Raw genomic sequence first — 14,144 nt, 5'->3', positions numbered from 1 at the left:
CACATGTCTACAATTTGAAGGCAGATTTGAGATATCCAGAGCTCTGTATATTACCAATAAGAATACTCACTGCTTAGTGAAGGCAAAGATAAACAGCTGGGACTACATCAAATTAAAGAGCTTCTGCACAGCAAAAAAGACAATAACCAAAACAAAGAGAAACCCCGCCAACTGGGAGAACATTTTTGCACACAACACTAATGATAAAGGACTGATCACAAAAATCTACAAAGAGCTAATGAAACTCAACAAAAACAAAGAAAGTAATCCAGTCAAAAAATGGGCAGAAGAGCTAAAAAGAAACTTCTCTGAAGAAGAAATACAAATGGCCAACAGGCATATGAAAAAATGTTCAACATCACTTGTAATCAGGGAAATGTAAATCAAAACTACAATGAGATACCATCTTACACCAGTGAGAACGGGACATATTAAAAAAGTAGCAACAACAAATGTTGGCGAGGTTGTGGAGAAAAAGGAACTCTCCTGCACTGCTGGTGGGAGTGCAAACTGATCCAACCACTATGGAGAGCTGTGTGGAGATTTCTTGACCTACTAAACATAGAGCTTCCATATGATCTAGCAATTCCACTCCTAGGTTATTTACCCAAATGACGCAGAAACAGTAATTCCAAAGGGCACCTGCATACCTGTGTTTATGGCAGCACTATTTACAATAACTGAGATATGGAAACAACCCAAATGCCCAAAACAAGATGACTGGATCAAGAAGATGTGGTGCATATACAAAATGGAATATTACTCAGCAATCAAAAAGATAAACACATGCAGTTTGCAGCAACATGGATGGAGCTAAAAGGGATCATGCTCAGTGAAATAAGTCAGAAAGAAAAGGAAAAATACCGGATGGCCTCACTCATAGCAAGAATTTAGAAAACCTAAATAAGAGACCAGGAAAAGACTAATCAATGCAAAGTAAAAATCAAAATCAACAAGCAACTATAAACCAGAGACACATGACGGGGGGAGAGGGGTGAGTAGGGTGGGGTAGGGAAAGGAAGGACTAGAGTCAAAATAAGGGAGGGATGCAATTGTATGGGGAATATAACCAAAATGAAAATACATACTTTGTGCAAAGATGAAAATAGATTTAAGAATTATATAAAATATTTAAATTAAAAAAAGAAAAAAAAAAGAATACTAACTGCTCCAATGGCAAGTTCTAGCCTCAATTTTCTTGTTCTCTAATTCTATGCTTTGCTCTGAAAACAGCAAATATAGAAATACAATCCCCAGTCTGTTTTATGATCCTTCTCTATTCCACCCTCAACACCCACTGATAATGACCTTATTTCCCAGAGTATGTCTGCACCCATTTAACCTCCCACTTCTGATCCCTCTCCAGTTATTTTCTAGTAGTTACCAATGAAGGGGGAAGGGGAAAAAAAAAAGAATAAAGATGAGACTAGTGTCTCCAAAGATACCACCTTTCCTTAGGCATTCCCTGCAGGTAAAATGTAAGAGAACCCTGGTAATTTTTTTCTTCTTTTTTTTTTTTATTATTAGAGATGCTATATAAAGGTTAATATTAAATTACCTTAATTTTCTGGGTTTCATATTTCCCTTTTTAAAGTTTTTATAAAAATTATCTTATTTTTTGTTTCATATTTTCATTTTTGTTTATAAAATGTTTTAGCAGGATGCTACTACTCAAACATCATTTTGTACTACAAATCTGAAATTGCTTTTACTTTAGTTCCTGAAGAAAATAAGAATGAAATGTACTAGCTACTTTTCATATATAATCAGTAACTAATTTTTAATACTATTACTATATGAATTATATTTCAAACACATAACTATGGAAAAACTACATACTCAACCTTACTTTTATTATTTTGAGGGGAGACACTTATCCAAACCAGTGAATGAGAAAAAAACATTTTATAAAAATAAATTGTTACAGACATGTATTTAGGAAGATATGCACATTATGTACTATAGATACTTGAAATCTATATATTGTTTTAACCCCTCTAATACTTAAATTTTAGCTTGTAATTATGAGCTATGTATGATCAGTTGGTTAATTTAATCCCAATCTATTCTTTAAGCCATATTTCATTCTATCTCCTTAAGTATATTCTATATGCCAATAGGAAAATTAAAAGCTAAAGTTTATTTATATTTGAATTTAAATTTTTCTTTGAAGTTATTTAAACTTAAGCATATAATTCAACATGGGTAGCATTTAATGTACAAAATATTTTGGTAAAAGAAGAGAATTTTTATTCCTTTGACTTCCTAACACATTCATTTGGTGTTCAACATACAGAGTCACAGAATAACAGAATTTGATTAGAAGAGAAACATGATTTTATTCAGTCTTGCCTTCAGGAAACTCTGAACTGGGGCTCCTCAAATTACAGAAAGAGCTCTAGCATCCACATCGGAATACCCTCTCTACCATTTCGATTCTTCACCATGTGCATGTATTACTTCTTAAACATTTCAGAATATACCCAAATGAGCTAAATGAGATGTCCAGAAAATCCAAGGTAGATATCTACTAAGGCTTACAAAAATGCTCACATCACCTACCTTCTTTCCTGCCTAGGGCAACAGTCTATAGCCTCCCATAATGACAAAAAGGCTCTTCAATCAGAGTCAAGTCTCATACACACTGGTGTATACATTTTATATTGCCAATTCTTCACTCGTTTAAGAAATCTACTTACTTTGAATCCCATAATATATTTTCCATTGCCGTAATCCAGTCATGATCCCCATCCTTCAAAAACTCTAATTCTCATTTGGTGCCAACAATCTTTCACCAAAAGTCTAAATTTATTTTGTTGTTTTGGGGGAGTATGAATTGAGGAAAGACAGATAAAAGAAATGAATTGTTAGTTATACTTTCCATTAGCTTCCTGAAAGTATTTTAGTACCTTCTCTCCCATGAATATTCTAATACCAACTTCACTCTGCTGCTTATGTTTACATCACAGAGGCTGCCTTCTATGCCTTTAATAACTCCTATATTGCCTTGTCCTTGAAAACTGAGTTTAATATAGTTTCCAGCAGGTTAACAACTCTACCGCAGAGTATATTCTTCATAGGTTTCCAAAGAAAACTTGCCAGGAATTATCTATTTTTAACATAACTTTGGCCTAAATGACCAAAGCCTAGTTCTACCATCTGTAGTGGGCTAAAATGAGGATCCTACCACCCCACAAAAGGTATGTCCATCCAGAACATTAGAATGTGGTATTATTGTTACAGACATAATTAAGCTAAGGAGTTCTTTAAAGTAAGCTAAAGAGATCATCCTGGGTTACAGTAGGTCCTCAGCATAAAGACATGTGTCCTTATAAGAGACAGAAAAGGAAAAAAAAAAAAAAAGAAAAAGAAAAAAAAAAAGAGAAAGAAAAGGAGAATACAGAGAAACAGGGAAGTAGGCCAAGTGAAGACAGAGGCAGCAATTTAGAGTTATGCTACCATAAGCCAAGGAATACCAGGAACTACCAGAGTTGGAAAAGAAAGGAAGGATCCTCTTCTAGAGCCTTCAGAGGAAGCACGACTTTGCCAACACTTTGATTGCGGATTTCTGGCCTCCAGAACTGCGAGAGAATAAATTTCTGTTGTTTTAAATCAAGTCTGGTAATTCATTACAGCAGCCCTAGGAATTCAACACAACATCTAAACCACAAGTCACAAATATTTTTCTATAAAGAGACAGTAAGTAAATATTTTAGACATTGTGGACCATACTGTCTCTGTTACAACTATGTAAGCAAATAGGTGTGGCTATGTACCAATAAAACTTTATATAAAACTACCAGTAAGCCACCTTCGGCTAATGAGCTATAGTTTGCTGACTGCATCTAGTCAGCCAAATGATATCTACCATTCAAAGACCCAAATCATACCTATTCATTATTCATATTCTTTCTCTTTCAAATTTACAAGTATGATCTGGAAAATAAAAAACTGCAATTATCTACCCAAGTCTTAAAGTCTATTTCTAGGAGTTAATCTCAAGATACAATTTCAGGCTTAAAAAAAATCCCCCACAAATCAACAGGTAGTTGGTTGAGGAATCTGTTAACCCTTCCCCAGCTCTTGTCACTGGGGTACACTAGGCACATTAAGGCACACTAACAAGGTAGCAAAACTCTTTGTTTAAGCCTAGGCATTCTCATATCTACATTATCTTTCAGCAATAAACAGCTAATTACCTTAACAGATTGCTTCTTCTTGGACAGAAGAATTTGATTCCTCACATTTGCTAATGCTTTCTATTTATTTGATAAATATATATTTTGTGTATCTAGCAGTACCATCAAAAGGCATCTTTTATTATCTAATTAGTTTGAAGTGTGTCTTCTCTTATTTCATGAGCATCTTCTTCTACTTCATTTATCTTAATCTTGATTTCCTCCCAACACTATCAAACATACCTTCCTTCCCAAATTATTTTTTTCTCCCCAAGTATTCTTAATTTTATCAAACCAGCACATCTAAAATGCCTCAAGCTGTTTTATTCTATTCTTAGCGTGTGTGTGTACATACACACACACACACACACACACCCAGTATACATACCAAGTAATCCTCTTTAGACAGGAAAATAAACATAACACATACCCAGTACACCACTGCAACTGCTCTTCTGTGTCCATACTGTTAGGATCTCTAGATGAATACTGCTTTATGCATCCTTCTGCAATGCAGCTCTGTTAATTCCGGAAATTTCCACAGTAAACTCAGCCTGCCTGTTGCCATGGAAACTGCCTGCTTCCTGGCTCTACTAACAAAATGAGTATCTTTGCTAAGATCTAAGATCAGGCAAAATGAAAAACTGAAAAAAGATGTCCAGAGTAGCTCAGAGATTTCAAATATAAATTTTCAAAACCTGATATTCATACTCAGTGAACAGAAGGTATTGATGATATAAATCTGGAGTATTCTGAAGCAGTGCTGATTTATGAAATACAAAGCAAATTTATCACCAAGAAAAAGAGTAGTATTAGAGAGAACAAGACATTCACCTTTGCACCTCAATTCTATAGATAACATATTCCCTAAGAGTTCATCATTTTTCAGCTATACTCAAAGTTTTCTATTAGAATAGTTTTTCTGGGCTGTCCTTCTATAGAAAAGGTTAGGAAAGTTGCCCTAAATCAACAGGTTATAAGTTTTCTTGAGATCCTTTCCCTGTTTTGGCCCCGATTTTTACTGGTAGCTAGAACCCTTTCCCCAAGTATGTAAGAAATCAGAGTAGTGAAAAGTGTATTTCAGAAACACACATACACAAACAAGTACATCTGAGGAGTCTTCAACAAAGCAGCCTTACCATTACCATTAGAACATTAGACATAGTGAAATGACCACAGTCCCCTCCCTTCTGCCCTTTGAAACAATATTTAGTTTCTATGGCATCACTTCCCACTGATTTGTTTCTACCTATTAAGCATCACTCCTATCTGACCAGTGGTTCCTCTTCTATTCAAACTCTATGTGTGAAATTTCCTCCGGGCTCAGTCCTATACCCAATTCTCTCATCAAGATACATACATTTCATAGACAATGCCATCACCTACATGGTGACAACTCTCCACCTTTAATCTACAATCTACACCTTCTCCTCTGGGCCACAGATTTCGTATTTTCAACACCATATAGTACATTAAATTTATCTCCATGATAGCTCTAATAGGATATTCCACAGATATTTCAAACATAACATATCTGAAAATGAACTCTTGCTCTTCTGAGTTTCCTCATGCACACCCAGTGGCCCCATCTCAGTAATGACAACTAAACCCACTTGTTTAAGCCAATAGTCTGGAAGTCACTACATATATCCCTCTTTACCACACACATTCAAATCATTACAAATTTTGTCAACACTACCTTCAAAATTCCTTTGGAATCTCTCCATTTCCCTCTAGATCCATCATTAACCTAGTATCATTAACATCCATTATGCTTCAGCTATACTGCCACTGCCTTACTAGGTCTCCCAGTTCCATTCTCGCCTCCCTCCAATACATACTCAACAGAGCAGCCAGAATAATCACTTTCACTGCAAATCATGTTATGTCACTCACCTGCTGATAATCCTTCCATAGCTTCCCAGTGCCCTTTGTATGGCATCTCAACTCTTTAACTACAAGGTCCTACATTATCTGGCCCACAACTACCTTTTCACCCTATTTCAAATCCTATCCATTGCAACGGGCATTCACTCAGTTCTATGAAGAACTGAACCATTCCCACCTTGATATCCTGCAATATCAAATACATGATACTCCTTTCACTTGATCACTCTTATCAGTCCCTTATACAAATGGAGTAAAAAAACAAACACACACAGGTTTAGAAGCCTTCAAAGGCAAAATGTTGAATAGAACTAATGAGTATAGACATTCCTGTCTTGGGGATTCCAATCTTAGGGAGAAAGCATTAAGTCTTTCATAATTAAGTATATTAGGTGTATTAGACATTTATTTTCATAGATATCTTTTAAAGGAAGGGCATTCCCCCTCTTTTCCTAGTTTAATAAGAATTTCTATAATGAATATTGAATGTTGTCAATTTTTTTTCTGCAGCTACTAAAACAATTACATTTTTCTCCTTTGTTTAATTGACACTGACAATTTTCAAATGTCAAATTAAAGTGAATCCCATTTAGTTGTGATGTACTGTCCTTTCTCTATGTTGCTTGATTAAATTTGCTAAGGATTTTCAAGTGTATAGGGATACACTTGATGATACATATTGATACATAGTGTATTTTTTTATAATGTCCTTGACTAGTTTTGATATTAGGGTTATTCTAACTCGTAAAGTGAGCTGAAATTGTTCCCTACTCCTATTTTCTAGCAAAAAGTTTATAGAAGCTAAGTCTGATTTCCTCTTTTAATGTTTGATAAAATTTACCAATAAAACCATCCAGGACTTAAGATCCTTTTGTGTGAAAGTTTTTAATTTCAAATTCAATTTTCTAACAGAGATAGGAATATTTACTGTTTCCATTTCTTCTGATTCAGTTTTGATTGTGTTTTTCAGTAATTTGCTTATCAATCAGATTGCTGAATTTACTAACACACTGTTATTCATATTCCATATTATGATTTCATGGACTGTGAGATCTGTAGTAATATCACTACTGTTTCATTCCCAACAGTGATAACTTGAGTTTCTTCTTTTTTATTTTTATTTCTTGATCTGTCCTGTTAAGAGTTCATCACTTTTATTGATCTCCCAGGAAACAACTTTTTGATTTGATTTTGACCATTTTCTATTTCATTTATTTCTATTCTCTTTATTATTACCTTTGTTCTTATACTACATTTAATTTCCTTTTCTTTTCCTTGTTCCTTAATACTATTCATTACTTTTCTAGTGATTCAGTATTTGTGGCTTGTGTCAGCATTTAAATATTTGGGAACACTATCATCATACTTTCTCTATTTCTTTCTGATTCATTTAGAATTTATACTCATTCCCTCAACTGAGTTTAATTCATGCCCACTGCTTGTTTTTATCCTTAAATAAACAATAATTAGCTATCAGTTATAAAAGAAGCATGTATTTTTCACATAATTCTTATCATGTCCAGAAGTTCAATGCTGAAAGTTCACTTAATAAAGAGATTTCCAGATAAACAAATACACACTAGTCTCTCCTCCCTCCCAAAATACCAATGAAACAACAGAAAATGATTTTTTTTTTTAAAAAGTATAACCTCACAAAGTAAAAGAGACTAAGAGAATAGACCACACTAGCTGAGAAATAGCAACAGATTTTTGGAAGTTGAAAGTAAATGAATTCAAGTTATCACAATTTAGAAAGGCAGAGAAAGGTGAAACTAAAGTCTGTATAAATAGAGATACCAAAAAAAAATGTAAACCAATTTGTTTGAAAAATGGGAAGCCTAAGTTAAGGAACCAGTTAGGGGTTAAATCCAAATGCAATACTGAAAGAATGTAAGGCACAAATAGATCCCTATATCCCCACAACCAGGGGATGATCCCACCTCTGCCTCAGTAGACGACCCAAGGCTATGTATTCTGAAGAAACTGTACTAGAAAGGCACCAGTCACAGAGAAGAAATGTAGCAAGACATGCTGAGTGAAAGTCTACATACACAGTGGAGAAAAATTCCTTGACCCAGAATTATAGCAACCTCACACATCACCTTTTTTCAGGAAAATAAAGACAAAAGGAGAAAAAACCTTTAGATACTGACATTTGGAAAAACTTCAAAATAAAAATAAAAATAGATGTGTCTTTTTCATACTTCATCATGAGTCCCACCAATCAAATAACAAAGTTTCCCATCAATTTGTTGTTCTTTCATTGTGTGTGTGTAAGGAGAAGCTAGGAGTGGGGAGGGAGGAAGTTAAGAAGGGGAGAGAAAGAGAAGAAGAGAGCTAAAGACTAGAAAAAAGAAAATAAAAGAAAGATACATATAAAATTGAAGGGGGCGGAAAAAAACCAAGAAAAATAGGGACTCAAATTAAGAGATCTAAAACCTAAAGTAGGGCCTCCCTGGTGGTGCAAGGGGTTAAACACAGCACTGTGAAGCTATCGATAACAGCCTCTGGAGCATGAGTTCGATCCAGGGAGCTACCCACATGGCGCAGCAGACCTCTCCTGTCTTGCCCGCTGTTCCCCTCAGCAATGTATTTCATTTAGTCTGCCTGTTCTGCTCCCCACTCTGTCTCTGGTGAATCCTCTCATGTCCCGCACCTCTAGCCTACACCCTAGTTCTTTTATGCATAAATAAATCTTTAAAAACAAAACAAAACCTAGAGTGAAGCTCCAGCAGCAGGGATGACAGATGGGCAAAAACATGTAAAAAACAGAATAAAAGAATAATAAAACATATCCTAGAAAAAGTGATTTGTTTCTAGATTAAAAGAGTATCAAGAGTTCAGATCTGTGGAAAGTAAGAAGGAAGGAAGGAGAAGAGAACAGAAAAGGAATAAAGAAAAAAAAAACTAACTAAAGCAGATATAATGAGATTTCAGACACTGAGGAAAAAGACAAAACCCTACAAACATGCAAAAAGAAAAAACACTTCATGTTCCAAAATCCCATAATCACAATGGCATATTAGAATAACATTTCTAAGAGTAATGCTGGGAAGCTTGGGAACACTGGAGCGATGCCTTTAAAATCCTGAAGAAAAATTCCTACCTCAGATTTCCACAGTTAATAAAACTACAAATCTACTATTAGGATTAGATAAAGGTATTTTCAGGCAGGCAGGTAAATACCCAAAAGGTTCACTTACTAAGAAAGAATATTTATCTCAGAAAGCTATGAGGAGATACACTCTACCAAAATGATGGGGGAAGCTGAGGGGAAAAATAACAACATGAAATTGCAGAAACAGGGAATCAAAATCAGGAGAGTAATATAGGTATTCACAAAACAGTGGCAACAGTTGTGAAGCAGGCCTGAAGTGCAACCAGTCCAGATTAAACCTGATAAACTCAAATTCTGGAAGACAAGTTTTCTTCACTCTCTGTTTAATGTTAAAGGAAAAAAAAAGCTTTTGCCCATGGGATCCCTAGACATGAAGACACTCTTTAAGGGAAGGGAGCACAAATAAGTGAATGTTTTTTCCAGTTCTAAATATAAGTCATTGTCCTTTCTCCTTGTCCAACGGGGCTTTAAAAAAGAATGAAAGATTTGTTAAGTTTGGTAGTTACAACTATATTCTTTCTTCCTTAGACTTCAAATTTGTGGTCCAGTTAACAACCAAGGAACAGGGATGTACTAAGCTCAAGAATTAGTTTTATATGAGTTTTCACTAGAAATTCCAGGAAATGAGGAAGGGGATTCTTCTAAGAGTGTTTCCTTCTGCTGGAGCTCATTAGGTAGTACAAAAGAGTTTCTTCCACAGTATAGATCCACTTGATGTTTTAGAGAAGGTAAGAAGGCTGGGACTGTAGCTGAGCTGACAAAAAATCTCATTGTGAACATGAGTATAATAAAATTGAACAGTATTTCCAGTTAAATAAAATGTTACTGCCATTTTCATTTTCAATTCCCCCTTTGAGATTTAATTCCTTAATTCCTTTTCATTCCCTCTAAGTTTACAGTTGAAAGTATAAGAATATACACACACTCAAAGACATCCCTCCCTTCCAGACACTTATTTTAAAAATCAAAAAATATTGTAGGCATTCCTATTGCAAAGCACTCTGCCTTCTATCAAATTGTTATTGTTTGCAAATACAATGCATACCAAACATGGGAAGAAAAGGAAATAGCAATAAATGTGCTTCTTTGAGAATAATAAATGTATCTATAGTCTAAGAAGGCTTTAACATAAATTGTTGAGAAATGATTAGAACTATAAAATATTTTTACAGCTTTTTAAAACCATACTTTCCACCACTTGCTCTAGAGTTCTCAGTATCAGAACTAGCTGAAAATTATTTTTATGAACATGAGTATAATTATAAAGGTTTAAACTTTCATGTTCATGATAGATTTTGGTGGGAAAGATATTATTATTTAATACATTCCTTAGACTCAAAGTTTCCTGTAAAATATTATTCTGAAGATATTATTTAAAATTAATTTACAGATGTTTCTAATACTTTCAGGTGCTACAATATCATTTCTATTTTTTATTAAAAAGTAGAGAATACGTTTTAAAATCACTGACACCTATACATTGACATGTACACATTCTTTCACTTTACTATGACATGAAAATCTTATAGCAATCTGTTCAGTTTATTAAGAATAGGAATCTATTTTCTCACCCTAGTAAGTAGGGATGATTTATACATCTCTCCAGGGAGAGTTAAGTTTCCTAAATACCACTCATTATTTAAACTACACCCAGAAGGAACAATATTTTCAGAGAGTTCAGTAAGAGAGAAATTAAAAAGATTGAAAGGCATCTGACCTACAGTTCTTCTTCTCCTTTATGTAAATTTTGAAAAGGAAATCTGTGTTTACCTACTTCAGCAATAGCTTTCTATATAGGTTCAAATAGTGCCACTTCAAATGACCCATAAGATAATGGAAATACCAACCACTTGGCTTAGAAAAATTCACAAAATACAATAATTTTAAAACTTTTGCTTGAGTGGAGCTTTTTGTTTGATTACCAGGAATACTCACATGTGTGGGTTTTGAACTCCTGTAGGATTGGGATTCAGAGTAAACCTTGCTGTAGATTTGAAAGGTGGATTTGCAAAATTCAACTTCAGTGCTTTGCGTTTACCTAAGAAATAACAAATAAAAAGTAAAAGTTTCAAGTTCTATAAAACAATACTATTCTGATGGCATAAGGAATTCACACCAAAAGACAGAAATACTTGTTTTAAAATAGTTAATACAATATTTTGAAAGGCAACAATAGAATTAAGAAAAAGTACATTAAAATGGTCTGAAGTTCTTACTTAACCACAAATCACTGATATGCTGCAAAAGAACAGGAAACAGCGTTTCAAGTTGATATTGCTCAGAGATGATAATACCACTACAAAAGTTATTTACCTCAACAGATATATTGGAAAACACTAAAATATTACCACTTTTCTAGTGTTATATTTTAATGTCTTTAATAAAATTCACATTCCCTCAAATTTAATACAAACAACTAAGTATAGAAACTGAAACATTCCACAATCCTAACACCTGAAAAACAGCATGGTACAGTTACTAATACTGATATTTCAAATAATCTTCAGTTACAGGAGGGAGGTATCAAAGTTTTATATTATCAAATAAAACATAAAAGCCAGAAAAGATAAAACAAAAATAAGTGAAAGTTTATATACACCTATAAAGTATATGTAGTCTTTAAAAATATATATCTAGGTCTAAGTCCAATTACACCAAAATACTCATTGTTGCAGACTACTTCTCATACAGAGATACACTTATTTTCTTTATAATATTTCATTCTACGTCAACAAATCTTACAAAAATATTCCTTTAGGATTCTACCATATGGATACTTTGTAAAAGAATTGTGTTTTAAGCATTTGTAACATATCTTGGCTTCATTAAATATACTTTTCCAACATTCTTCACAGTTTATTACACTTACTACCTACTTAAATAACATCTTTGCAAGGCAAACACTTTCCCACCTCAGTGGTTCTGGAACGTGTATCACAGAGCTCAGACTGCTCAGCCTGGTGCTTGAGGCAGAAAGCTGAGAAGCCTCTTCTAGTTGGATAAGACTGCAGGACTAGAGCACAGAGTTCCTAGCCCGGGCTCCTAAGCCTTGAGAAAGGCTCTTAAGGAAGGGTCTGTCCACAAGATAATGTAAAGTTTCAAGACCAGACCCATCATTTTCGGAAATGAGCATAGTACAATGTGAATTTTCAATATACTTCCCTTTCAGGTAGCAAACACTTATTTTTAAAATAATTTTTATTTGATAGCAACTATAGGAAGGACATTCTAACTATACATACAAAATACATCCTACAAAAAATGGCAGATTTTGGGTGTATTTTCCCCAAAATAAATTTTAATCAAATACTTGAGAAAATCACTGCAATACAAAGTCAGAAATTCTAAATATGTAAAGACATACCACAATTCAAGAAAGAAAACAGCCAGGGTACGAACAGAAAAGCAAAATCGAAAAAAAAAAAAAAAACTTATGATGGGTACTCATTAACACCAAAAACATAAAAATTTTTGATCATGTGAAGCTGACAAAGTTTAGAGGTTCTATTTTATACTAAACTTTTAAAAATGACACATTGGGGGCCTCCCTGGTGGCACAAGGGGTTAAGCATCAACACTATGAAGCAATCCACAGCCACTGCAGCTAGCCAGGGAGGTGACCCATGTGGTACAGCAGACCTCTTCTGACTCGCCCGCTGTATTTCAGTAGATCTGCCTGTTCTGCTCCCCACTCTGTCTCTGGTGAATCCTCTCATCCCCCACCCTTGCACTTCTGGACTATACCCCAGTTCTTTTATGCATAAATAAATAAATCTTTAGGGAAAAAAAACACATTGATGTAAGTGAATATATGTCATAGTAATCATTACATTACCAGAGTAAAAGAAAATTGATAAAATTTTTCTCATGAGTTCAGTAATATACAAGAAAATATTTTAAAAGAATATGCTTTTATTTTAGGAAATATTTAAAGGCAGAGGATTATTCCCAGGCAGTGAAAACTTACAGAATTTGCCTGGCTGCATTTTGAAACTGCGTGGACTTTCTCCCTTCTGTTTGCTCCCTTTTTGAATGAGAATCTTTATAACTGTTTTGTAATACCTGAAATAGGAATTGTGTGTCACAATGGATAGACTGATATTTGCATCCATACCTGATTTAGATGATTTTGATAATGAGATTTGGAATTGTAGAGGTGATCATGTCCCAATGAAATCTGGATTAGAGTTGACACTATAATAGGTTAGGAGTATATGCATTTTGGAGTGGGGTGCATGTATTTTGCATGTGGAGCAAATAAATGCGAATATTTGGAAGCAAGAAGGCAAAGTATAGTGGACTAGAAGGTGGTACCCAAAGATATCAGGTTCTAATCCCTGGAACCTATTAATCACTTTATATGACTAAGTTTCTGGGGACAAAATTAAGGATCTTTGTAATCATAAATGTGAATGTGCTCAATGCCCACAAACTACTGAAATCAGAAACTAAATAACACATGTCATGTAATATATGCTTAAAACCATCTAGTCCATTATCCATGATATCTACATGGTGATTACACTAAAGAAACACTAAGATTTAATATAGCATAATAATAGAACAAAAGCCACACTATGGAAACTGGATATCCAGAGTAAAAGATCAAAAGTCCTTTCTTCAAAAGCCTGATTTGAGACAGTAGATAACTAGTGTGGCAAATAAAGTATACTAATACAGCTAAATCTTAGTCTTCTTGCAAGGAAATGTTCACACATAATATGGGGGGAGGAGAGACAGAAAGGCAGGTTTTTTTTTCAGGATTAAATGCATTCACATCTAACCAAAATTAAATTGGGGTCTTTAGAAGATATTCACTGCATAAATGAACAAGCACAAAAGAGTAATGGATTGTTACTTAACTTACATAAATTAGATTTAAATACACTCTATACTTCAGAAACATATGCAACTATTTTGAAAACAGTCCAAGTATAATATTTTAATCTTTCCCAACAAAG

The 14,144-nt window shown here is 34.2% G+C and overlaps 1 protein-coding gene across 3 annotated transcripts in view; it reads right to left on the bottom strand.

The window, feature by feature from the left end:
• Nucleotides 1-14,144, bottom strand: part of MAP2K4 (mitogen-activated protein kinase kinase 4) — a gene marked incomplete at its 5' end in the record, with an annotated part of 100,203 nt that overhangs the window by 59,552 nt on the left and 26,507 nt on the right. For all 3 annotated transcript variants that reach the window (XM_084236164.1, XM_084236165.1, XM_084236166.1), the window contains one exon: nt 11,119-11,221. In XM_084236164.1, the coding sequence (XP_084092290.1) occupies nt 11,119-11,221 (103 nt within the window). The remainder of the gene's footprint in view (nt 1-11,118; nt 11,222-14,144) is intronic.

Source organism: Talpa europaea (assembly GCF_964194135.1).
Source record: "Talpa europaea genome assembly, chromosome: 7".
NCBI classification, from domain to species: domain Eukaryota; kingdom Metazoa; phylum Chordata; class Mammalia; order Eulipotyphla; family Talpidae; genus Talpa; species Talpa europaea.
The sequence above is the reverse complement of the archived record's forward strand: the minus strand, read 5'-3'. Positions and strand labels throughout refer to the sequence as shown.